Raw genomic sequence first — 27,280 nt, forward strand, 5'->3', positions numbered from 1 at the left:
TCAGAGGCTGCTGACTTTGTCATTGGCCAGTAAAAGGCGTTCCACTTGGGCCTGCAACTTTGCACGATAGTGTCCGATCTCCAAGTTCTCCTGTAGGATGTTATCAGTGTCGTCTCTGTGTAGCAGTTCCAGCATTTCACTGCACACAATCTTGGCTGACTGCTTGAGGATGAAGTAACGGATCAGCATGGGCACCTGGTCAGCCAGTCTTTGCACCACAATCTGTGAGAGAGGTGAGATAGGTGAAAGAGCTGAGAGAGAGGTGAGGTGGGAGGGAGCGTGAGGGCCTGAAGTGATGAGATGGCCACAAGGCACCAAAATATTGCCAAACGGCAACCAAGGCTCAGCAAGTTGAACATATAGACTTCAGAGTTGGATTGGTACGCAAAATGCAACTTACCATAAAGCAACCCTGCCACAACAATTCATGTTTGAAAGATTTGTCAAAAAAGCATTCATGAGAGATCTGATCATGCCCATTGATGATGTCATGGATTCATTGTACAGGCTGGAGCAGAGCTATATACTGTACATAGAGAGTTGGGCTAACTTTTAGAACGGACGCCATGTTACCACCTTTGAGCATTCTATTTATCCATTAATGACAAGTATGTGGATTCAAATTCAAATTCTAGATTTTCAGTTACACAGCTATTGGTCAATATTGCCCATCGGGAGTAAACACGGCTGCCATATGGACATTTTGATTATACTGTGTAATGTAAATGCATCATAATGTTATTATTGAATATACCATGGCATTGTTGAATAATCGTTTCTGATTGGCTTGAAGGGCATTCTAGAGCGTGCATTATATCCCTATAACACACGGTATATCAGCACGGTACTGCATTGTTGAGGGAATTAGCACAAAAGCATTTCGCTGCACCTTTATACCAGCTGTAAACTGTGTATGTGATGAATACAATAGATTTTATTTGATGCGAAACCTGTGTCCAATCTCTAATCTGTCTCTGGGGTGGAGTACCAGGCTAGCTGTAGTCCATACATACACGTTGAGATCTCCCCAAATTTGTGGAAGACCCTGATGAGAAAGTTTGTCGATAAGTACGCTACATTGGCTTGCGAAAGTATTCATCCCCGTTGGCATTTTTCCAATTTTGTTGCCTTACAACCTGGAATAAAAATGGATTTTTGGGGGGTTTGTATCATTTGATTTACACAACATGCCTACCACTTTGAAGATGCAAAATATTTGTTATTATGAAACAAACAAGAAATAAGACAAAAAAAACAGAAAACTTGAGCGTGCCTAACTATTCACCCCCCGAAAGTCAATACTTTGTAGAGCCACCTTTTGCAGCAATCACAGCTGCAAGACTCTTGGTTTATGTCTCTATAAGCTTGGCACATCTAGCCACTGGGATGTTTGCCCATTCTTAAAGGCAAAACTGCTCCAGCTCCGGGGGACTGCCCAGGGACTGCGGTTGAAAATTAGCCGGCTGGCTAAAACCGGCACTTTTACTGAAACGTTGATTAATGTGCACTGTCCCTGTAAAAATAAACTCAAACTCAAACTCAAACTCAAATTGGATGGGTTCCGCTGGTGTACAGCAATCTTTAAGTCGTACCACAGATTCTCAATTGGAATGAGGTCTGGGCTTTGACTAGGCCATTCCAAGACACTTAAATGTTTCCCCAAACCACTCAAGTGTTGCTTTAGCAGAATGCTTAGGGTCATTGTCCTGCTGGAAGGTGAACCTCCGTCCCAGTCTCAAATCTCTGGAAGACTGAAACAGGTTTCCCTCAAGAATGTCCCTGTTTTTAGCGCCATCCATCATTCCTTCAATTCTGCCCAATTTCCCAGTCCCTGCCGATGAAAAAACATCCCCCGCATGATGCTGCCACCACCATGCTTCACTGTGGGGATGGTGTTCTCGGGGTGATGAGAAGTGTTGGGATTGCGCCCAGACATAGCGTTTTCCTTGATGACCAAAAGCTCAATTTTATTTGATTCTGACCAGAGTACCTTCTTCCATATGTTTGTGGAGTCTCCCACATGCCTTTTGGCGAACACCAAACGTGTTTGCTTATTTTCTTTAAGCACTGTCTTTTTCTGGCCACTCTTCCATAAAGCCCAGCTCTGTGGAGTGTACGGTTAAAGTGGTCCTATGGACAGATACTCCAATCTCCGCTGTGGAGCTTTGCAGCTGGTTATCTTTGGTCTCTTTGTTGCCTCTCTGATTAATGCCCTCCTTGCCTGGTCTGTGAGTTTTAGTGGGCGGCCCTCTCTTGGCAGGTTTGTTGTGGTGCCATATTCTTTCAAATTTTTTATAATGGATTTAATGGTGCTCCGTGAGATGGTCAAAGTTTCTGATATTTTTTTATAACCCAACCCTGATCTGTACTTCTCCACAACTTTGTTCCTGACCTGTTTGGAGAGCTCCTTGGTCTTCATGGTGTCGCTTGCTTGGTGGTGCCCCTTGCTCAGTGGTGTTACAGACTCTGGGGCCTTTCAGAACAGGTGTATATATACTGAAATCATGTGACAGATCATGTGACACTTAGATTGCACAGGTGGACTTTATTTAACTAATTATGGACTTCTGAAGGTAATTGGTTGCACCAGATCTTATTTAGGGGCTTCATAGCAAAGAGGGTGAATACATACGCACGCGCCACTTGTCCGTTAATTATTTTTTAGAATTTCTTGAAACAAGTAATTTTTAAAATTTCACTTCACCAATTTGGACTATTTTGTGTATGTCCATTACATGAAATCCAAATAGAAATCAATGGAAATTACAGGCTTTAATGCAATAAAATAGGAAAAATGCCACTGGGGATGAATACTTTTGCAAGGCACTGCCAGCTGCAGGTTTTAGTTAATTACATTTTATTTCTGGAACTTCTCCTATTCTCTTTAAGCAAAACATACTTTACAGTACTTGTGTTGCATTGTACCTCATAGTATGACTTGAGCAGCCCTGGGTACTTGCTCCTGGTGTCGTGCTCTGAGTTGTCTCTTGTTTCCCCCTCCTCAAGATTATGCTTGTTGAAGATTTCATCCTGTGTGTAGACCTGCATCTCCATCTCAAACTGCTCCTTGATCCTCTCCTTCACTATTTTTGACTGATATTCCTGGATTCTTTCAATTTTTTTCTATGAGATTAAACAAAGATTAAGATATCATGAGCACATAAAGAACCTTGGATGCAGAGAGGCAGTATATAATATAATAATAATATGCCATTTAGCAGACGCTTTTATCCAAAGCGACTTACAGTCGTGCGTGCATAAATTTTTGTGTATGGGTTGTCCCGGGGATCGAACCCACTACCTTGGCGTTACAAGCGCCGTGCTCTACCAGCTGAGCTAATGTTAATGTTTCAGATAAAAGTTAAGTTCGACATGCTTTAAGTATCTTGTGGTGTTTTATTTTGAACATTTCAGGCTACAATCCTACAAAGGACAACCTGTAAATTTGAATTCCTCACAAAAAAATATTGTGATTTTTAAGTGCTACTTTGCCTCATGTTTTCCTGCCTTCTTGCTAGTCCCACTAACCTCGTAAGATTTCAATTCAGGCTAAAATCACAGAATACAGAATTGTATGATTATCATTTCAGAGTGCTTAACAATTTACTATTTTAATTACCGTTGAGAACTTTTTTGAAGATAAGGGAAAATTCTTAAAGCTCTCTCTGGACAAATGATCAAATTGCTTCTGCACCATTTCTGAAAAACAAAAACAAATGAATTTGGTAAAGAGAGTCCACAAAATGTTTATATTTAAAGGGGTAGTTCAGCCAGATTACAAAATGAAGTCAATAGTCCCAATATTAGAATTTGTTTGTGCTTCATGTCCAAATAATCAATAAATAACTTAATTGGAGTTACACAATTTGAGATACATTAGGATCATTTGGACACGAAGTATGAAACATTTGGATGAACTATCCTATTTAGTCAATTAAAGTTTAATGTCACGTGCACAAGGTCAATGAAATCCCTTTCTTGCAAGCTCTAAACTCAACAATGAAGCATAAAAATAACACAAGGTAGAACAAAAACACTCGAGGAATAAAAATAAGAAATAATAAAAGGATGAGAAGTAAGAAACGACATACAAGGTCAGTTCCAGGGTCAGTTCTAATACCATATTTACAACATGCAGGGATACGGGCGTGATAGAGGTAGATATGTATAGGGGTAAGGTGATTATATACAGGGTCAGTTCCAGGGTCAGTTCTAATACCATATTTACAATGTGCAGGGATACTGGAGTGATGGAGATAGATATGTATAGGGGTAAGGTGACAGGGATACTGGAGTGATAGAGGTAGATATGTATAGGGGTAAGGTGACAGGGATACTGGAGTGATAGAGGTAGATATGTATAGGGGTAAGGTGACTATAAACAAGGTCAGTTCCAATACCATATTTACAATGTGCAGGGATACTGGAGTGATGGAGATAGATATGTATAGGGGTAAGGTGACAGGGATACTGGAGTGATAGAGGTAGATATGTATAGGGGTAAGGTGACTATAAACAAGGTCAGTTCCAATACCATATTTACAATGTGCAGGGATACTGGAGTGATGGAGATGAGATATGTATGGGGTGAAGGTGACAGGGATACTGGAGTGATAGAGGTAGATATGTATAGGGGTAAGGTGATTATATACAGGGTCAGTTCCAATACCATATTTACAATGTGCAGGGATACTGGAGTGATGGAGATAGATATGTATAGGGGTAAGGTGACAGGGATACTGGAGTGATAGAGGTAGATATGTATAGGGGTAAGGTGACTAGGCATCAGGATATATGATAAACAGAGTAGCAGCTGTGTATATGATGAATACATGTGAGTGTGTGTGTGTGTGTGTTTAGAGTCAGTATAAATGTGTGTGGATGTTATGTGTTTGAGCAAGTTGTGTGTGTGTGTGTGTGTGTGGGAGCGACAGTGTGTGTGCGTCTGTAGAGTTCTGTGAGTGTGCATAGAGACAAAAAAAATTTATACAAATAAATACAGGGGTCAACTCAGATTGTCTGGTAGCCATTCTGTTATCTGTTTAGCAGTCTTATGGCTTGGGGATAGAAGCTGTTCAGGAGCCTGTTCAGGAGTCGCTTACGTGCAGAAGTAGAGAGAACAGTCTATGGCTTGGGTGGATGGGGTCTTGATATAGAAATTAAAATATATACAGGTTAAAAGTAATGACTAAATGTTCCACCCTTAAATATAGTTGTGAAATGTTCTTGTTTTAAGTATGATTAGTACTTTCTTAGTAGTGACAAATTATTACACTCCGAAACTGTGTGAGATGTGTTAGAATCTACTACCTGGTAATGTGTGAGTGTAGGACCAGTAAAGATTATGACATTGCGCTACTATTTAGCAATGTGAGTAAGAGTTAGGCCAGACAACAAAGGACAAGGAGAACTGTCTACAGGCAACAGAGAAACCAAGATAAAGAGGCCTCTCAATTTAGGGAGGAGAGCGACTATGATAAGAACGTGTGTGTGTATGTGTGTGAATGTGTGTGTGTGTGTGTGTGTGTGTGTGTGTGTGTGTGTGTGTGTGTGTGTGTGTGTGTGTGTGAACTGATGGTCAGGAGAGCAGTTTTAAAGTGGAAAACTACAGCCCGCCTACAGAGGGGTGGGTTTTTTGTATGACGTGTGTGTATAAAAATATTGTATGACCATTTTGTGGCAGAATTCTCAATGAATAAAGATCTGACTATTGCAACTGGGAGCTCTGTCCCTTTCTTGATCCAAAAGACTTACAACCTTTTGGGAGACGCACAGAGACACTTATTGTTTAGAAGAGGGTTAAAGATGTGTTTAACGTAAACAGTGGCATACCCGAGCCAGACCAGAGACAGGGGAATGATACACCCTACCATCAGCAACTAAAAATATAGCATTCCCCAGTGGAATGAGACCAGAGATAAGCAGAACCATTAAAAAGGCCCTGATTGGCTGGGGCACAGCAACACTCATTAAGAGAGACCTAAAGGGAGTTCAGTCATGCCAACTCTAGCGGAGATAGTGAGGCCAGAAACAAAGGGGCAGTGTCCTGGAAATCACAGTCTTTTTTTTTTTTTTTCTGCTGGGAGTATATTTGATTATGGGAATTTGAGAGGCTAGAGACGTACATCATGGGTGAGACATAATTAATATATTATTGTACAAAGCCAATTTAGGGTCTCCATTAAGGAATGTCAATCACTACATTGGAAATGAATACTATGGAGATAAATTCAATATATGCTGGTCAACTATGGCATTTGTGTTTGGTGTTATTTGTAGCCTACTTAGAAAGCACAGTTACCTATATCTGCTGTATTTTAAACAATTACAGATTGGGAGGTTTCATAAGAGGTGGCTATAATTTTAGTTGATAACAGAGGTAATTAGATTTGAGAAATGTTGAAAGTAATGTTAGATGGAAAGTCAGCAATAGAGTGGGTGATGAGAAAGAAGCATTGTTTAAGCAAGAATGTCATTAAATTCATGCTTTCTAGTTATGTTTATGCAAATATGTTATTCGTTTTTGGTGGTGTGTGGATATAATTTACTAATGCCAGGATTTAGTAAACAAAGCCGATAGATGTAGTGAGAGCAGCGGAAGGGATACCCCACCCTAAGACAGGGGTACAGCAGTTTCAAAGAGATATGGACGGGCTGACCGCCAGCTTTAAGCTGAATACAGGGGAACTAGAGGGCAGTCAGACAGATAGTGTTGAAGGACTGAGCAGCAGTAAGGGAAACTGGGTTCCGGAGATGGGAACCCCCTGGTGTTAGAGTGGGAAGAGGGAGGGGCTTATGGAGATAAATTGGCACAACTCTGTGATAATCTGAGAGAATATTATCACAGACATGCCGACTTCTCCAAAGTCCACGAGTGTAAGCAGGGAGACAGTGAGACTATTAGTCAATACCTAGAGAGACTGAGAGATGTGTTCAATGCAAACAGTGGATTTATTAAACAATAGGTTTATATTTTAATAAATTAATGCAACAGGTTTAAATCAGTAGATTACCGGAAGGTGGTTATTGGCTTGTTATTTATAGGTTTAGTGAATTTAATGAAACATGGAGTTATCCGATGTGTTCTGAGAGGGATTATTATTTTTTTTATTTATTTTTCAGGACTGAGGAAAATCCCCTACAGTATATGTTAAGGGACAGTAGGAGACAACATATCAATTTTTTTTTAAAATAGATACCTGGAATAAAATATCACTGCTTACTTACAGTGGGGAAAAAAAGTATTTAGTCAGCCACCAAATGTGTAAGTTCTCACACTTAAAAAGATGGGAGAGGCCTGTAATTTTCATCATAGGTACACGTCAACTATGACAGACAAAATTAGAAAAAAAAATCCAGAAAATCACATTGTAGGATTTTTAATGAATTTATTTGCAAATTATGGTGGAAAATAAGTATTTGGTCAATAACAAAAGTTTCTCAATACTTTGTTATATACCCTTTGTTGGCAATGACACAGGTCAAACGTTTTCTGTAAGTCTTCACAAGGTTCTCACACACTGTTGCTGTTATTTTGGCCCATTCCTCCATGCAGATCTCCTCTAGAGCAGTGATGTTTTGGGGCTGTCGCAGGGCAACACGGACTTTCAACTCCCTCCAAAGATTTTCTATGGGGTTGAGATCTGGAGACTGGCTAGGCCACTCAGGACCTTGAAATGCTTCTTACGAAGCCACTCCTTCGTTGCCCGGGCGGTGTGTTTGGGATCATTGTCATGCTGAAAGACCCAGCCACGTTTCATCTTCAATGCCCTTGCTGATGGAAGGAGGTTTTCACTCAAAATCTCACGATACATGGCCCCATTCATTCTTTCCTTTACACAGATCAGTCGTCCTGGTCCCTTTGCAGAAAAACAGCCCCAAAGCATGATGTTTCCACCCCCATGCTTCACAGTAGGTATGGTGTTCTTTGGATGCAACTCAGCATTCTTTGTCCTCCAAACACGACGAGTTGAGTTTTTACCAAAAAAGTTCTATTTTGGTTTCATCTGACCATATGACATTCTCCCCAATCCTCTTCTGGATCATCCAAATGCACTCTAGCAAACTTCAGACGGGCCTGGACATGTACTGGCTTAAGCAGGGGACACGTCTTGCACTGCAGGATTTGAGTCCCTGGCGCGTAGTGTGTTACTGATGGTAGGCTTTGTTACTTTGGTCCCAGCTCTCTGCAGGTCATTCACTAGGTCCCTCCGTGTGGTTCTGGGATTGTTGCTCACCGTTCTTGTGATCATTTTGACCCCACGGGGTGAGATCTTGCGTGGAGCCCCAGATCGAGGGAGATTATCAGTGGTCTTGTATGTCTTCCATTTCCTAATAATTGCTCCCACAGTTGATTTCTTTAAACCAAGCTGCTTACCTATTGCAGATTCAGTCTTCCCAGCCTGGTGCAGGTCTACAATTTTGTTTCTGGTGTCCTTTGACAGCTCTTTGCTCTTGGCCATAGTGGAGTTTGGAGTGTGACTGTTTGAGGTTGTGGACAGGTGTCTTTTATACTGATAACAAGTTCAAACAGGTGCCATTAATACAGGTAACGAGTGGAGGACAGAGGAGCCTCTTAAAGAAGAAGTTACAGGTCTGTGAGAGCCAGAAATCTTGCTTGTTTGTAGGTGACCAAATACTTATTTTCCACCATAATTTGCCAATAAATTCATTAAAAATCCTACAATGTGATTTTCTGGATTTTTTTTCCTCATTTTGTCTGTCATAGTTGACGTGTACCTATGATGAAAATTACAGGCCTCTCTCATCTTTTTAAGTGGGAGAACTTGCACAATTGGTGGCTGACTAAATACTTTTTTTCCCCACTGTATATGCAGTAAGGGATTATATTGACAAATGAGTGAATTATGACATTAAGAAGGGTGACAGGAACAATATACGGAGAAACAGATATTTCCTATGTTCTTGATTATATTTTGCATTTGGGCCATTTAGCAGACGCTCTTATCCGGAGCGACTTACAGTTAGTGAATACATATTAATGTTCATACTGTAAAGAAAGGGGCAATCCTACGAGATAATGTCTGGCATATTACATTTATTAAGTCACTGTTTTGATATGCAGAAATATTGACATAAAGGTAAAACAATGTGTCAATAGGGGGAATGGTAGAGCAGGTTAGATGGTAGAGCAGGTTAGGAAACACTTTGTGGCCTATGGTATAACGAATTACTAAATTTTTTTTACAAATAAAAAAAAAAATCACCAAGGTAGACAGAGAGCACCGCAGGGGGAATATCCCCCTGTCAAAATATCCAGTCCAGCAATTGGAAATGGATTTTATAGAGTTATCACGGAGTGAAAGGAAGAAATTGCGTACAATGTCTACCGATAGTATTAATGACGATTAGGGTAACACCAGATAAATTGGGTTGTCCCCCTTTGAGAAAGTGTTTGAAAGACCTTACAGAATGCCACAGTTGGCAGGACCAGAAAAGGCAGACATAGAACTAGAGAATACAATAGCAGAACACATGAGAAAATTGTTCGTAACCATACCCGTATGTCTAAGAATTTTTGTTCTAGAGGAGAATTAAAGGAGAAGGTGACTCATAGTATACAACCTGGAGACTGGGTGTGGATCCAATCGTTGAGGAAAAAGGATTGAAAGCAGTCACGCTGGGAGTGTCACGCTCTGGCTCTGGGACTCTGTTATGTTGAGCCAGGGTGTATTGTTTCTATGTGTTTTGTGTTCTAGGTTGATTATCTAGCTCATGTGTTTCTGTGTTGGCCGGGGTGGTTCTCCAATCAGAGGCAACGAGTATCAGCTGTTGCTTGTTTTTCTCTGATTGGTAACCATACCCTAGGCAGGCTGTTTTCCACAGTGTTTTGTGGGATCTTGTTCCGTGTATGGTTTGTGTCTGTTACCTAGGACTTCACGTATCGTTTTGTTGTTTTTGTTTCGTGTGGTGAATCTAAATAAAGTATGTTCACTCATCACGCTGCGCATTGGTCCACTTCTATCGACGAGCGTGACAGAAGATCCCACCATAACTGGACCAAGCAGCGTGTCCAGGAGCCAACGCCAGAGGTGAATCTAGCGGATATCCACCTCGACTGGGTCAAGCAGCGTGTCCAGGAGCCAACGCCAGAGAGGACTGTAATGGATATCAACCCTCGACTGGGTCAAGCCGCGTGAGGAGGAGAGAGAGGTTGGACTTGGGAGCAGAGGCTGGAGAGTCTGGCGAGAGCCATGGAGGCCATAGCCACGGGGAGAGACGAACCCAAGACATTTTTAGGGGGGCTCACACCGTGGACGGCGGGACTGCTGGAGGCAGATAAGGGGTGAGTTAGTGGACGAGAGAGAAGGCCACCGGGTTACGGGGAGACATTGGCGAGTAGAGGGAAGGAAAATGTAGAGGCACGGCGAGAGGTACTGAGGTGTGTTGCCAGTCCGGTCCGGCCCGTTCCTGATCCCCGGGTAAGGCCAGTGGTGTGTGTTCCCAGTGCGGTCCGGCCTGTTCCTGTCCCTCGCACCAGGCCTGTGATGCGCGGTCGCCAGCCCGGTCCGGCCTGTTCCTGCCTCTCGCACCAAGCCCTATGGTGCGCGTCGCCAGCCCGGCCCAGCCTGTTCCTGCTCCCCGCACCAAGCCAATGGTGCGCGTCGCCAGCCCGGCCCGGCCTGTTCCTGCTCCCCGCACCAAGCCAATGGTGCGCGTCGCCAGCCCGGCCCGGCCTGTTCCTGCTCCCCGCACCAAGCCAATGGTGCGCGACGCCAGCCCGGCCCGGCCTGTTCCTGCTCCCGCACCAAGCCAATGGTGCGCGTCGCCAGCCCGGCCCGGCCTGTTCCTGCTCCCCGCACCAAGCCTATGGTGCGCGTCGCCAGCCCGGCCCGGCCTGTTCCTGCTCCCGCACCAAGCCAATGGTGCGCGTCGCCCGGCCCGGCCTGTTCCTGCTCCCCGCACCAAGCCTATGGTGCGCGTCGCCAGCCCGGCCCGGCTTGTGCCTGCTCCCTGCACCAAGCCAATGGTGCGCGTCGCCAGCCCGGCCCGGCCTGTTCCTGCTCCCCGCACCAAGCCAATGGTGCGCGTCGCCAGCCCGGCCCGGCCTGTTCCTGCTCCCCGCACCAAGCCAATGGTGCGCGTCGCCAGCCCGGCCCGGCCTGTTCCTGCTCCCCGCACCAAGCCTGTAGTGCGCTCGTCCAGCCCGGTTCGGCCCGTCCCTGCTCCCGCACCAAGCCTGTTGTGTGCGTCGTCCAGCTCGGTCCGGCCCGTTCCTGCTCCCCGCACCAAGCCTGTGGTGCGCGTCGTCAGTCCGGCCCAGCCCGTGCCTGGGTCACCGGTGCCTGGTCAGGTACCGGTCAGCTGCTCCACATCGGAGCCTAAGCAATCCGCTCCACCGATGTCCAGTCCAGCTCCAGCCAGCGGGGCCAGACCGGATCAGGGGCGCTACGGAGGGTGGTGGTCAAGCCCGGAGCCGGAACCGCCTCCAAGGAGGAATGCCCACCCGGCCCTCCCCTGTTCGGTTTATGTTTGGCGCGGTCGCTGTCCGCGCCTTTGGGGGGGGGTACTGTCACGCCCTGGCTCTGGGACTCTGTTATGTTGAGCCAGGGTGTGTTGTTTCTATGTGTTTTGTGTTCTAGGTTGATTATCTAGCTCATGTGTTTCTGTGTTGGCTGGGGTGGTTCTCAATCAGAGGCAACGAGTATCAGCTGTTGCTTGTTGTCTCTGATTGGGAACCATACTTAGGCAGCCTGTTTTCCACAGTGTTTTGTGGGATCTTGTTCCGTGTATGGTTTGTGTCTGTTACCTAGGACATCACGTATCGTTTTGTTGTTTTTGTTTCGTGTGGTGAATCTAAATAAAGTATGTTCACTCATCACGCTGCGCATTGGTCCACTTCTATCGACGAGCGTGACAGGGAGGGACCATACCAAGCTCTATTGGTAACTGCCTTCGCTATAAGAATAGCTGAGAGAGACACTTGGGTCCACGTTACCCACTGCCAAAAAGGAAGGCCCACATACCAACACCGTTGATTACACACTGAGTTAAAGAGAAGAACTGTACCACTAGGGTTCGGGGGTAAACTCTGTTAACGAAGAAACCCTACCCCGACCTTTCATCACTGTGGGGTGTTTATAGAGGTGTGGGAAGTACATTTACATTTACATTTTAGTAATTTAGCAGATGCTCTTATCCAGAGCGACTTACAGTTAGTTAGTGCATACATTATAATTTTTTTCATACCCCCTGTGGGAATCTAACCCACAACCCTGGCGTTGCAAACACCATGCTCTATCAACTGAGCTACATCCAGCAGGTGTATGTCAGGGACAGGATTGGGATGGCGGTTTTGGGGATTTTGGGGGACTCTGAGCTGCATCATCGTGTTAACCATATTATGGATTAATCCAGGTCAACCTAAACAGGGAAATTATTATTTTATAGTTAAAGTCAGTTTAGGATAAGATGGGGGATTCAAGATACCATTCGACCTCCCATGAAGAGATAGGAGGTTTTGGGGGCTTTGGTAAGAAGGGGGCGTGTACAAGAAAGTTAGGTCCTAGAAGGTATGGTAAATACATTTGCACTGGGGAACGCTCATGTCCTTGGGCAAGGGTGTTTAAACATACCTGGGGAACATACTATGAGAATGGGATGGACGCAGTACACCGATGGGGAATCAAACAAACCCATGATAAATATAAAACGGAACTGGTGATAACGGTAAAGTAAATTATGCAAGATGACATTGCAAGGAACTATTGGGCCTGTGTTGATGATTCCGGGGCAGATATATGTTTGAGGTTCATTTTACAGGAGAGAAATTAATCTTCCACCCCCGAGACAGATCAGCAGGTAGATCCAATGTTATCACCAGAGGTATCAAAAACTAGCCTAACACCCCTTGGAAGGCCCTCAGAAGGAATCCTAAATAGCACTAAACCACCAAGGGTAGAATATTTCCTCTTGCAGGAAATTAACCAAGGAGAAGTAGAAGCAATTTCAAATGAGAACTTCTGGTTAAGGTGGGTGAACTACACAGCTAGGGCATTGGGTCAAACTAATTATTATGCCTGTTCAACAGGTAGGCCAAACCTTCTAACTGCACCTATGTCTCAGACCATGTTCTCTTGTGTGATAGATTTGGGATCAAACCAAACCTCACCTAATTGTTCTGATATTAAAATAACCACTCTTAAAAAGGATAATACTAAGGCACCCCAATTCACCATGACCCCCGGAGATTATCAATGTTATAGACACCAAAGTAATGTGAATCACAGATCAAATTGGAGAAGGGTTTACAACAACGTTTTTCTGGTGGGTTACAATTGATAAAAATGTTGACTGGATTAATTACATCTACAAAGGTTTGTTAATTAGACAAGGGATGCAGTGAAGAGAATCTCAGGCCAACTATCCGCCACCTCACTCATGACCTGCAGAATAGATTGGCTCTCGATATGCTTTTAGCAGAGAAGGCCGGATTTACAAGATGGTGGGAGGTCATTGTTGTATGTTTATCCCCAACAATACAGCCCCAGATGGTACAGTAACTAGAGCACTGGCAGGTCTCACTGCATTAAGTAAAGAATGGGCTGAGAACTGGGGGGTGAATACATCAATGACTGGTTGGTTTCATAACATGTTTGGAAAATGGAAAGCTATTGTTGCAACTGTTCTGTGTGCAGCTATAGCTTCTATGGGTATGTTTGTTCTTTGTGGATGTTGTCTTATTCCCTGTGTCCGAGGGTTGGTGAATGCAGTTTCCCAACAGATGGTGAGATACGGCCCAATCCCGGACTCCGACCTAAGGAATGAAGAATATGACCCACCAGGCTTGGTGGAGGACGACGACGATTCAGATAGTTTGAGACTGGATGTTTTCCTAGAACTATAAATATCTAGGTTAAATGTAATTTTAATGATTTTCTGTGTATTAAAGTGTGGATAATTTAGTCAAAGGGTGGATTGATATAGAAATGTAAATACATACAGGTTAAAAGTAATGACTAAATGTTCCACCCTTAAATATAGTTGTGAAATGTTCTTGTTTTAAGTATGATTAGTACTTTCTTAGTAGTGACTAATTATTACACTCCGAAACTGTGTGAGATGTGTTAGAATCTACTACCTGGTAATGTGTGAGTGTAGGACCAGTAAAGATTATGACATTGTGCTACTATTTAGCAATGCGAGTAAGAGTTAGGCCAGACAACAAAGGACAAGGATAACTGGCTACAGGCAACTGAGAAACCAAGATAAAGAGGCCTCCCAATTTAGGGAGGAGAGAGACTATGATAAGAACATATGTGTGTGTATGTATGTGTGTGTATGTGTATGTAGTGTGTGTGTGTGTGTGTGTGTGTGTGTGTGTGTGTGTGTGTGTGTGTGTGTGTGAACTGATGGTCAGGAGAGCAGTTTTAAAGTGGAAAACTACAGCCCGCCTACAGAGGGGTGGGTTTTTTTGTATGACGTGTGCGTATAAAAATATTGTATGACCATTTTGTGGCAGAATTCTCAATGAATAAAGATCTGACTATTGCAACTGGGAGCTCTGTCCGTTTCTTGATCCAAAATACTTACAACCTTTTGGGAGACGCACAGAGACACTGATATGGTTTGTTAAATAATTATCATAACAGGTCTTTAACAATTTTCCGGGTCTTCCTTTCACACCGCCTGCTATAGAGGTCCTGGATGGCACGGAGCTCGACCCCAACAATGTACTGGGCTGTCCGCACCACCCTCTGTAGCGCCATGCGATGGAGGGTGGCGCTGTTGCCATACCAAGCGGTGATGCAGCTAGTCAAGATGCTCTCAGTGGTGCAGCTGTAGAACTGTTTGAAGATTTGAGGGCCCATGCCAAACCGTTTCAACCTCCTGAGGGGGAGAGGCGCTGTCTTGCCTTCTTAACAAGTGTGCGCGTGTGTGGACCATTTTAAGTCATTAGTGATTTGGACACCGAGGAACTTAATGCTCTCGACCCCGGCCACTTCAGCCCTGTCATTGTGGATGGGGGTGTGATTCACCAATACTTGCTTTCTTGGGTGCTTACTGCTTAATATAATAGGCATGTTTGTCTTGTCAGAAGTACCATAGAGACCCATGCATGATGTTCAATAAAGGGGCTTTTGGAAAATCACATCAAACCTAGGGCTTTTTGGTCACTTACCTCTGATTTTCTCTAGTGTCGCCATAGCTGGAGCCTTAAGTTTAGCCACTAGTTTCTGAACAACATGTTGAAATGCCCTGTAGTTACTGAAACCGGGCAGCTCGCTTCCCCTGTGTTCCCTGTCATATTCATTGACCACATGTTGCACTTCATCGTTGTCTAAATTGAGGAAAACAATGTTAATAATTTATTGGAGATATAATGGATTATAATCACTATTGTATGACATAACTATTAGTAGTATAATAATTATATCAGTAAATATTAGGGATATTTAGAAACATAAATATTTATTTGGTGAGCAATATCCTGTCTATTCAAAATTTTACCTACAATTTGATTCGGCACATTTCAGACATTCCATCCAGTCTTTAAATGCCTTTCGCATGAGCTCAAATAGATTTTCCTCAACGATAATATCCCCTGTGGACAGTTGGGTAATCTGCTCATTGAACTCTGTTATGACCTGAAGAAGGAAACATAACACTATAAAAACATAACACAATAAAACCTACCTGTATAAATGTTTCCTATTTAGTCCTTTTAGATTACTGTTTTATGAGATGGCTCCACAAGACCCATCCATCCTTACGTCATCTACAGATATTAAGCAAGAACTATCTTACACTGGTGTGTCCAAGTGTTTTTACAAGATCTGCTGTCGAGGCAAAGTATTGTTTAACCTGGTGACAAACATAATCCGTGGGAAATTAAGGAAGGACAGTGGAGGAAGTGGGAGAGTGGAGAAAGTTTTGATGCTGTTTTATTTGTCTTTCTGGACAGTACTTCTACTCTTACAGCTGTGTTGCAAATCTGACCAATCCAATTGGCAGAGGATGTGCAACAGAGTTGATGCCTTTACTGTCTATAGGAGTGATAGAAACATACTTTGTCTCCCAAGGACATGCTCCTGACAATTTACCAAACCATGACAATAACACAGCTGGACCACTGTGCAACAGTGGTGGTTTCCAAACCTTACATCATACATTTGTGTGGCAATTTTGTAGAAAAGAAGCCGTTTACGAAGCTGAAAGATGGAAAGGTGAAAGATTGACTCACCTGAATGAGGTACTTTCTCTTCTCTTCAGGTTCCAGGGGAGGCCCACACTCTATTTTACTCAATGCAATCTTTATGTCCGCCAGCTGCTCCTTTATCTTCTCTGACATCTGGGGCAGGTATTTCTGACCAGGAGCAAACATACAACAAGTTAATAGGTACCAGACCACATGTTTTCCAGTGTGCACTGGAAACAGATAATCATAGGGTATGTGGTTGGACTAACCTTGATCTGTTTGACCAGGGCATTGCTGAGCTTAGTGGCTAGGCACTTGGTGGTTGCCTTCTCCTGATGCAAGAGGGATCTATACATTAAAAGGAAGAGAAGTTTAACAAACACAGTATTTCATCCCGAAAATGGTATAAAAAATGTCAAATACAAATGTCAGTTAACCCCTTGTCCTACAATGGTCGCGCCCCCATGGAAATCTAATTAACATAATAAAATAATCCCCATCAAAATCCGTCTGTTTAAGCTTGAGATATGTGCATGAGCTAAATTAACATGTGGAATTGTTTAAAGATGATCTCACAAAGGATCATTTAGCTATTTGATTTTGAATGTTAAAAAGTACTATATGTAGAAATGTAAGAGAATGGAGGTGAGTGAGCAATAAAAAGGCCTGGGACTCAGAAGAAAATACCATTCATCAATACTACATGGAACCACTCTCAGTGGATATGTGGGAAAATATACTTTTCATAAAATCCTGAAACATACAGTTTGTGGCCCTGAACATTTTCAGATGTGAAGCCATCAAAAACAAAGATGCTAGTTACATTTACATTTTAGTCATTTAGCAGACGCTCTTATCCAGAGCGACTTACAGTTAGTGAATACATTTTTTCATACTGGCCCCCCGTGGGAATCTAACCCACAACCCTGGCATTGCAAATGCCATGCTCTACCAACTGAGCTACATCCCTGCCGGCCATTCCCTCCCCTACCCTGGACGACGCTGGGCCAATTTTGCGCCGCCCCATGGGTCTCCCGGTCGTGGCCGGCTACGACAGAGCCTGGATTCGAACCAGGATCTCTAGTAGCACAGCTAGCACTGCGATGCAGTGCCTTAGACCACTGCGCCACTCGGGAGACTTAGTTCACTTAACACATGGCAAGAACACATTTTACCTGAAGTGTTCATGATTTTGGAAGAATTCCAACTCATCCTCAATCGCACGAGTTATGGACATGTTTTCATCAATTTGCTTCTGACCACGACATTTCACAATGACATAGCCCATATTGAGAACGATGATTTCATTGTGGACAATTTCCAACACATTCTTCTCTGCTCCCGGGTCTATCAGGTCTGGCTTTGTCAGAATGGCTTGAAGGCAAATGAAAAGCATGATGATAACTGCTAATACATAAACCCTATAAAAAATACATGTATCTATATCATTTCTTTACCCAGAGTTCTTGTGCCTTCAGTATCCACTTCTTTTGCCATTTTCAGGGCCTCTGTTGTTGCTATGTCAACATTACATGGTACCACCACCAAAATAATGGTTCTCTTATTCTTGATGTATTTTGTAATGAGATTGTTGATCTAGCAAAAAAGGAAGAAGAATGTGACAGACAGTCAGGATGCAAGCCTTTGACCGAGTTATTTGATTAATCCACAAGAGGGTAGCCGACCGCTTGTTACCCGTGATATAGCCCTGTGTGGGGCACTCTGTTTTTCATGGTTCTGAAGCTTAACCTTCTTCAAACCCAACACATTCAAAGTACCTTTCACCAGCTTTAACCATCATAGCTACCTTTCTAGCAATTATGGTAAAAAGTCCGTACACCTGGCTAAAACAATTCATCATTAGTGTATCATGAGATGAGAACCAATAGCTATGAGATAACCAAGCAATGTACTGGACAAAAGTCCAAAAGCTATACACTCTAACGTTAGACTTACTTGGGCTCCAATGTCATCTGGTTGTCCTTTCACAGCTACCCTGGTGATCCCGGGTAAGTCAATCAGACTGAGGTCACACACCGTGGAGGATGTGATCTGTAGAGTGATCAGGTCTTCACATATCCCAACTCCCTTTCCAGCTAACGTGTTCTGAGCTGTTAAATCAATTACAATATTGAGGAAAAAACAGATGAGTTTATTATTTTGTATGTCTGTCTGATTTATACCCCAACAGAACTCTTATTATTATAATATATTACGTATTCTGTGGTTGTCTATGGTAAATACCGTATCAACTTTTCCACCAAAAAATAAGAATAGATATGTCAATGTCAGTGGCGGTCGGGGCCGTTTAAAATAAAGGAGAATATATTTTTTTTGAATCAGGGATGACATTTTTTCTATTACAGCATATTGGATGACTGACATACGTATTCCATTAACCCAGCTCAATGTCACATCGATAAGTTTAGGCTACTATATCATACTCTAAGTTTCCCTATACCCATCGTGAGGTTGCTACAACCTAGCCTACAAATGAAAGTTTACAACATAAGTCGAGAGACATTTTCGGAATCAAGGTGACAGACATTGACACATTCAATACCGCCTTGCACACTCTTGTCTGCATCTAACTGATCTAGGGTGTAATCATTAGTCCAACAGTTGCAAACGAGAGTTTCTATTGGACAAATTCAGGTATGTTTGTCCCTTTTTCAATCCGTTTGCTTCCGTTTAAGAAACATTTTTCAACATAATTGGTGGAATGAATACACCCCTGATCACACGCAATCACAGTTCACTTTCATAGCAGCAAAATACAAACAGCATGATCCCTTTGATCATTGTATAGCTAATTCCTTCTCCCATATACGCACTCTCCACCTCTCACCTTTTCCCTTCGCTTGTAGACTTAGGGGCACAAAACATCAGCTGCTAAAATGATGCAGTACAGTTTTCAGTCAGCAGCAAGCAGTTTAGCAGTGACACAGGCAGTGTTTCAGAGACAGTGGCTAAAAACTAATTAAACATAAAAGCTTACCTTGACTTGGAAGAGTTCCTGTGTTGGATTGCCATAGCCAGCTAGCTAACATAGCATCCCTCTCTGTTTGAGCATTGTGTTTGACTAGGCTAAACTAGCTAGCTGCATTCGCTAGCTAATTAAGTAAAAATGAAATATAGATAGCTCTCTCTCTCTCCTGCTTCTCCTTAATTTTTGAAGACATTAATTTGTTGAAAACTGTTCAACTATTGTTTTTCTCTCTTTGAGTCAAATACTCATCACATTTTATGTATTGCAGTGCTAGCTAGCTGTAGCTTATGCTTTCAGTTCTAGATTAATTCTCTGATCCTTTAATTGGGTGGACAACATGTCAGTTCATATTGCAAGAGCTCTGACAGGTTGGAGGACATCCTCCAGAAGTTGTCATAATTGCTGTGTAAGTCTATGGAAGTGGGTGAGAACCATGAGCCCCCTAGGTTTTGTACTGAAGTCAATGTACCAAGAGGAGGACGGAAACTAGCTGTCCTCCGGCTACACCATGGTGCTACCCTACAGAAGGCTGTTGAGGCTAATGTAGACCTTCATTGCAAAACAGTGGGTTTTAATCAATTATTTGGTGATATTTAGTACCGTTTTATTTAAAAAATATATATTTTTTAAATGTTTCACTATTTACATTTTTCTGAAATTCACTGAGGAGGATGGTCCTCCCATTCCTCCTCTGAGGAGCCTCCACTGGTTAATATACAGTATAAAATAATGTGTGTGCGTGTGTGTGTGTGTGCGTGTGTGTGTGTGTGTGTTCGTTCCCATCTGACCTTGTTCAACGTGTCTCATGACTTCTGAGGGTTCGTCAAATTCATGTCTTAATTTGCCTCCGTATGAGATGACAGCCTCCCATTTCACTGACCTGTCATTACACAGTTTAAGTAGCAGTGGGCACCTGGTGACAATACCTGTAAACAAGCAAGTACCAATGACAGATCATTATACTGTATAACAGAACAATCAATGATCTAAAAGCATGTCAGACATTTACAGTGTCACTAAATGGTTAGAAAACTCATGTACAGTAAATACGCATTTAACAGGTTTGCTGCGGTTATCAAGTTAATTTGAATATTCTAAACATTTCAGCAATGTCCGTGTCTCTGTGGTCCTATTGTACTGTCTATATTTCCTGACCTTGTCTATGGACAAGGATAGTGTGAAAACCTGCTTCAGGGTTGTTTACCTTGCCAGTGTCCTAAATCGCCAACTTCAGCATTTTCAAACCAAAAACTAGTCAATGCCCAAATCAAGTCTAAGTTAAACAACCACTTTCAGAGACTTTGGGTGATTTGGGCATGACATTTAAAATGCTAATATAGATTTCAATTTTTTTTTTGTATATTCAGGAAACAATACAGAATCTCACCAGTCCCTCTGGGCAGCGCCACCCCAGAAAGGGTCTCAAGCACAGAGGTCTTTCCTGAACTCTGGTCTCCCACCACAGCAATGGTTGGCAGTGGCAGCTCCTTATCTATCCCTATGGATCTCAAGTCATCTATTAAGTCTATGAAAGGCCGGACCTTCTCCGCCAGCTGGTCTTGGAACATGCTGGGGGTATGTCAGGAGTACAAAACAATGCAATTATGAATGGTTAATTTCTTGATAGACTTATGCATGGCTAAATTGATCATTTTACACAGATTTTCTAGTTAGTAACTAACTATCATTTGGCGTACATGGAACAAGAAAATGTATCCCCCCAAAAAAAATTATACTGCACCAAGTGTAACAAAATGTCACACTATTTACTGTATAAATAGTCACCACTGTATAAATAGTCACCACTGCATAAATAATCACCACTGTATAAATAATCACCACTGCATAAATAATCACCACTGCATAAATAATCACCACTGTATAAATAATCACCACTATCTAAATAATCACCACTGCATAAATAATCACCACTGTATAAATAATCACCACTATCAAAATAATCACCACTGTATAAATAATCACCACTGCATAAATAATCACCACTGCATAAATAATCACCACTGTATAAATAATCACCACTATCTAAATAATCACCACTGTATAAATAATCACCACTGCATAAATATTCACCACTGTATAGATAATCACCACTGTATAAATAATCACCACTGTATAAATAATCACCACTGCATAAATAATCACCACTGTATAAATAATCACCACTGCATAAATAATCACCACTGCAGAAATAATCACCACTGTATAAATAATCACCACTGCATAAATAATCACCACTGTATAAATAATCACCACTGCATAAATAATCACCACTGCACAAATAATCACCACTGTATAAATAATCACCACTGCATAAATAATCACCACTGCATAAATAATCACCACTGCATAAATAATCACCACTGTATAAGTAATCACACTGCATAAATAATCACCACTGTATAAATAAACACCACTGCAGAAATAATCACCACAGTATAAATAGTCACCACTGCATAAATAATCACCACTGTATAAATAATCACCCCTGTATAAATAATCACCACTATCTAAATAATCACCACTGTATAAATAATCACCACTGCATAAATATTCACCACTGTATAGATAATCACCACTGTATAAATAATCACCACTATCTAAATAATCACCACTGCATAAATAATCACCACTGTATAAATAATCACCACTATCAAAATAATCACCACTGTATAAATAATCACCACTGCATAAATAATCACCACTGCATAAATAATCACCACTGTATAAATAATCACCACTATCTAAATAATCACCACTGTATAAATAATCACCACTGCATAAATATTCACCACTGTATAGATAATCACCACTGTATAAATAATCACCACTGTATAAATAATCACCACTGCATAAATAATCACCACTGTATAAATAATCACCACTGCATAAATAATCACCACTGCAGAAATAATCACCACTGTATAAATAATCACCACTGCATAAATAATCACCACTGTATAAATAATCACCACTGCATAAATAATCACCACTGCACAAATAATCACCACTGTATAAATAATCACCACTGCATAAATAATCACCACTGCATAAATAATCACCACTGCATAAATAATCACCACTGTATAAGTAATCACACTGCATAAATAATCACCACTGTATAAATAAACACCACTGCAGAAATAATCACCACAGTATAAATAGTCACCACTGCATAAATAATCACCACTGTATAAATAATCACCCCTGTATAAATAATCACCACTATCTAAATAATCACCACTGTATAAATAATCACCACTGCATAAATATTCACCACTGTATAGATAATCACCACTGTATAAATAATCACCACTGTATAAATAATCACCACTGCATAAATAATCACCACTGCATAAATAATCACCACTGCATAAATAATCACCACTGTATTAATAATCACCACTGCATAAATAATCACCACTGCATAAATAATCACCACTGTATAAATAATCACCACTGCAGAAATAATCACCACTGTATAAATAGTCACCACTGCATAAATAATCACCACTGTATAAATAATCACCACTGCATAAATAATCACCACTGCATAAATAATCACCACTGTATAAATAATCACCACTGCATAAATAATCACCACTGCATAAATAATCACCACTGCATAAATAATCACCACTGTATAAGTAATCACACTGCATAAATAATCACCACTGTATAAATAAACACCACTGCAGAAATAATCACCACAGTATAAATAGTCACCACTGTATAAATTATCACCACTGTATAAATAATCACCACTGCATAAATAATCACCACTGTATAAATAATCACCACTGTATAAATAATCACCACTATATAAATAATCACAACTATATAAATAATCACCACTGCATAAATAATCACCACTGTATAAATAATCACCACTGTATAAATAATCACCACTGCATAAATAATCACCACTGCATAAATAATCACCACTGCATAAATAATCACCACTGCATAAATAATCACCACTGCAGAAATAATCACCACTGTATAAATAGTCACCACTGCATAAATAATCACCACTGTATAAATAATCACCCCTGTATAAATAGTCACCACTGTATAAATAGTCACCACTGAATAAATAATCACCACTGTATAAATAATCACCACTGCATAAATAACCACCACTGCATAAATGATCACCACTGTATAAATAATCACCACTGCATAAATAATCACCACTGCATAAATAATCACAACTGCATAAATAATCACCACTCTATAAATAATCACCACTGCATAAATAATCACCACTGTATAAATTATCACCACTGTATAAATAATCACCACTGCATAAATAATCACCACTGCATAAATAATCACCACTGTATAAATAATCACCACTGTATAAATAATCACCACTATATAAATAATCACCACTATATAAATAATCACCACTGCATAAATAATCACCACTGTATAAATAATCACCACTGTATAAATAATCACCACTGCATAAATAATCACCACTGCATAAATAATCACCACTGCTTAAATAATCACCACTGCATAAATAATCACCACTCTATAAATAATCACCACTGCATAATTAATCACCACTCTATAAATTATCACCACTGTATAAATAATCACCACTGCATAAATAATCACCACTTTATAAATAATCAGCACTGTATAAATAATCACCACTGCATAAATAATCACCACTGCATAAATAATCACCACTGCATAAATAATCACCAATTTATAAGTAATCACCACTGCATAAATAATCACCACTGTATAAATAATCACCACTGTATAAATAATCAACACTATATAAATAATCACCACTATATAAATAATCACCACTGCATAAATAATCACCACTGTATAAATAATCACCACTGTATAAATAATCACCACTGCATAAATAATCACCACTGCATAAATAATCACCACTGCATAAATAACCACCACTGCATAAATAACTACCACTGCATAAATAACCACCACTGCATAAATAACCACCACTGCATAAATAATCACCACTGCATAAATAATCACCACTGCATTAATAATCGTCACTCCATAAATAATCACCACTATCTAAATAATCACCACTGTATAAATAATCACCACTGTATAAATAATCACCACTGTATAAATAATCACCACTGTAAAATAATCACCACTGTATAAATAATCACCACTGTATAAATAATCACCACTGTATAAATAATCACCACTGTATAAATAATCACCACTGTATAAATAATCACCACTGCATAATAATCACCACTGCATAAATAATCACCACTGCATAAATAATCACCACTATATAAATAATCACCACTGTATAAATAATCACCACTGCATAAATAATCACCACTGCGTAAATAATCACCACTGCATAAATAATCACCACTGCATAAATGATCACCACTGTATGAATAATCACCACTGTATAAATAATCACCACTGCATAAATAATCACCACTGTATAAATAATCACCACTGTATAAATAATCACCACTGTATAAATAATCACCACTGTATAAATAATCACCACTGCATAAATAATCACCACTGCATAAATAATCACCACTGCATAAATAGTCACCACTGTATAAATAATCCCCATCACCATAAAATTCAGAATATTAGGATTATAGTACGGTGGTACAGTGTAGTGCAGAGTAGTACTGCAAGGGTGCAATAACAAGTGGAAAATGGAGGCCTTCATCATTTCAAAACTGAAAACTGAAGTAATGTTGTCCCACCTCGGTCCATCTTCATATGACATTTCTTTCTCCCCCTGAAATAAAAAAGAATGCAAATAAACATTAACAGGAATGTATCTGTATTTTGAACTAAAGTTATGTACAGTGGGGAAAAAAAGTATTTAGTCAGCCACCAATTGTGCAAGTTCTCCCACTTAAAAAGATGAGAGAGGCCTGTAATTTTCATCATAGGTACAAGTCAACTATGACAGACAAAATAAGAAAAGAAAATCACATTGTAGGATTTTTAATGAATTTATTTGCAAATTATGGTGGAAAATAAGTATTTGGTCAATAACAAAAGTTTCTCAATACTTTGTTATATACCCTTTGTTGGCAATGACACAGGTCAAACGTTTTGACCAGGTCAAGGTTTTCACACACTGTTGCTGGTATTTTGGCCCATTCTTCCATGCAGATCTCCTCTGGAGCAGTGATGTTTTGGGGCTGTCGCTGGGCAACACGGACTTTCAACTCCCTCCAAAGACGTTCTATGGGGTTGAGATCTGGAGACTGGCTAGGCACCCCTACAGGACCTTGAAATGCTTCTTACGAAGCCACTCCTTCGTTGCCCGGGCGGTGTGTTTGGGATCATTGTCATGCTGAAAGACCCAGCCACGTTTCATCTTCAATGCCCTTGCTGATGGAAGGAGGTTTTCACTCAAAATCTCACGATACATGGCCCCATTCATTCTTTCCTTTACACGGATCAGTCGTCCTGCTCCCTTTGCAGAAAAACAGCCCCAAAGCATGATGTTTCCACCCCCATGCTTCACAGTAGGTATGGTGTTCTTTGGATGCAACTCAGCATTCTTTGTCCTCCAAACACGACGAGTTGAGTTTTTACCAAAAAGTTATATTTTGGTTTCATCTGACCATATGACATTCTCCCAATCCTCTTCTGGATCATCCAAATGCACTCTAGCTAACTTCAGACGGGCCTGGACATGTACTGGCTTAAGCAGGGGGACATGTCTGGCACTGCAGGATTTGAGTCCCTGGCGGCGTAGTGTGTTACTGATGGTAGGCTTTGTTATTTTGGTCCCAGCTCTCTGCAGGTCATTCACTAGGTCCCCCCGTGTGGTTCTGGGATTTTTTCTCACCGTTCTTGTGATCATTTTGACCCCACAGGGTGAGATCTTGCGTGGAGCCCCAGATCGAGGGAGATTATCAGTGGTCTTGTATGTCTTCCATTTCCTAATAATTGCTCCCACAGTTGATTTCTTCAAACCAAGCTGCTTACCTATTGCAGATTCAGTCTTCCCTTTCCTGGTGCAGGTCTACAATTTTGTTTCTGGTGTCCTTTGACAGCTCTTTGGTCTTGGCCATAGTGGAGTTTGGAGTGTGACTGTTTGAGGTTGTGGACAGGTGTCTTTTATACTGATAACAAGTTCAAACAGGTGCCATTAATACAGGTAACGAGTGGAGGACAGAGGAGCCTCTTAAAGAAGAAGTTACATGTCTGTGAGAGCCAGAAATCTTGCTTGTTTGTAGGTGACCAAATACTGATTTTCCACCATATTTTGCAAATAAATTCATAAAAAATCCTACAATGTGGTTTTCTGGAGAAAAAATGTCTCAATTTTTCTGTCATAGTTGACGTGTACCTATGATGAATATTACAGGCCTGTCTCATCTTTTTAAGTGGGAGAACTTGCACAATTGGTGGCTGACTAAATACTTTTTTCACCCACTGTATATCTAAAACATAACATAACATAATACAACATAAGAGGAGATACAGTCTCACATGCCTGTTCGGAACCTTAGAATTTGCCAACTGTAATACACTTGGTATACCAAACATTAAGAACACCTTCCTAATATTGAGTTGCTAGATGAGAATCTTGTAAAAATGAAAGTGTAGAGTATCAACTGAATGAGTAAAATACTTTCATGATGTTAAAGATTAGACTAAACTATTAGATTAGAATGTATTTATCCCCTAGGTCAACGTCTATTGGAGCATAACTTGATACACCATATACACAAAAGTCTGTGGACACCCCTTCAAATTAGTGGATTCGGCTATTTCAGCCACACCCATTGCTGACAGGTGTATAAAATCGATAACACAGCCATGCAATCTCCATAGACAAACATTGGCAGAAGAATGGTAAGCCAGTTGAGAACAAGTTCTCATTTACAACTGCGACCTGGCCAAGATAAAGCAAAGCAGTGTGATAAAAACAACAACACAGAGTTACATATGGGGTAAAACAAAACATAAAAGTCGAAAATACAACAGAAAATATATATACAGTGAGTGCAAATGTAGCAAGTTATGGAGGTAAGGCAATAAATAGGCTATAGTGCAAAATAATTACAATTAGTATTAACACTGGAATGATAGATGTGCAAGAGATTATGTGCAAA

General features: G+C 40.9%; 1 protein-coding gene across 1 annotated transcript; it reads right to left on the reverse strand.

Annotated features, from left to right (window-relative positions):
- LOC121536178 (interferon-induced GTP-binding protein Mx2-like) lies at positions 1 to 24,927 on the reverse strand. The gene is given in 13 exon segments (XM_045219709.1): positions 1 to 222; positions 2,926 to 3,143; positions 3,643 to 3,699; positions 15,143 to 15,301; positions 15,476 to 15,608; positions 16,205 to 16,327; positions 16,429 to 16,507; positions 17,335 to 17,533; positions 17,617 to 17,755; positions 18,116 to 18,270; positions 19,937 to 20,074; positions 20,536 to 20,717; positions 24,905 to 24,927. Coding segments are annotated over 13 exon segments (1,827 nt in total).
- Positions 24,928 to 27,280: the final 2,353 nt, after the last annotated feature.

This window comes from Coregonus clupeaformis, unplaced genomic scaffold (assembly GCF_020615455.1).
Source record: "Coregonus clupeaformis isolate EN_2021a unplaced genomic scaffold, ASM2061545v1 scaf2654, whole genome shotgun sequence".
In the NCBI taxonomy this organism is placed as follows: domain Eukaryota; kingdom Metazoa; phylum Chordata; class Actinopteri; order Salmoniformes; family Salmonidae; genus Coregonus; species Coregonus clupeaformis.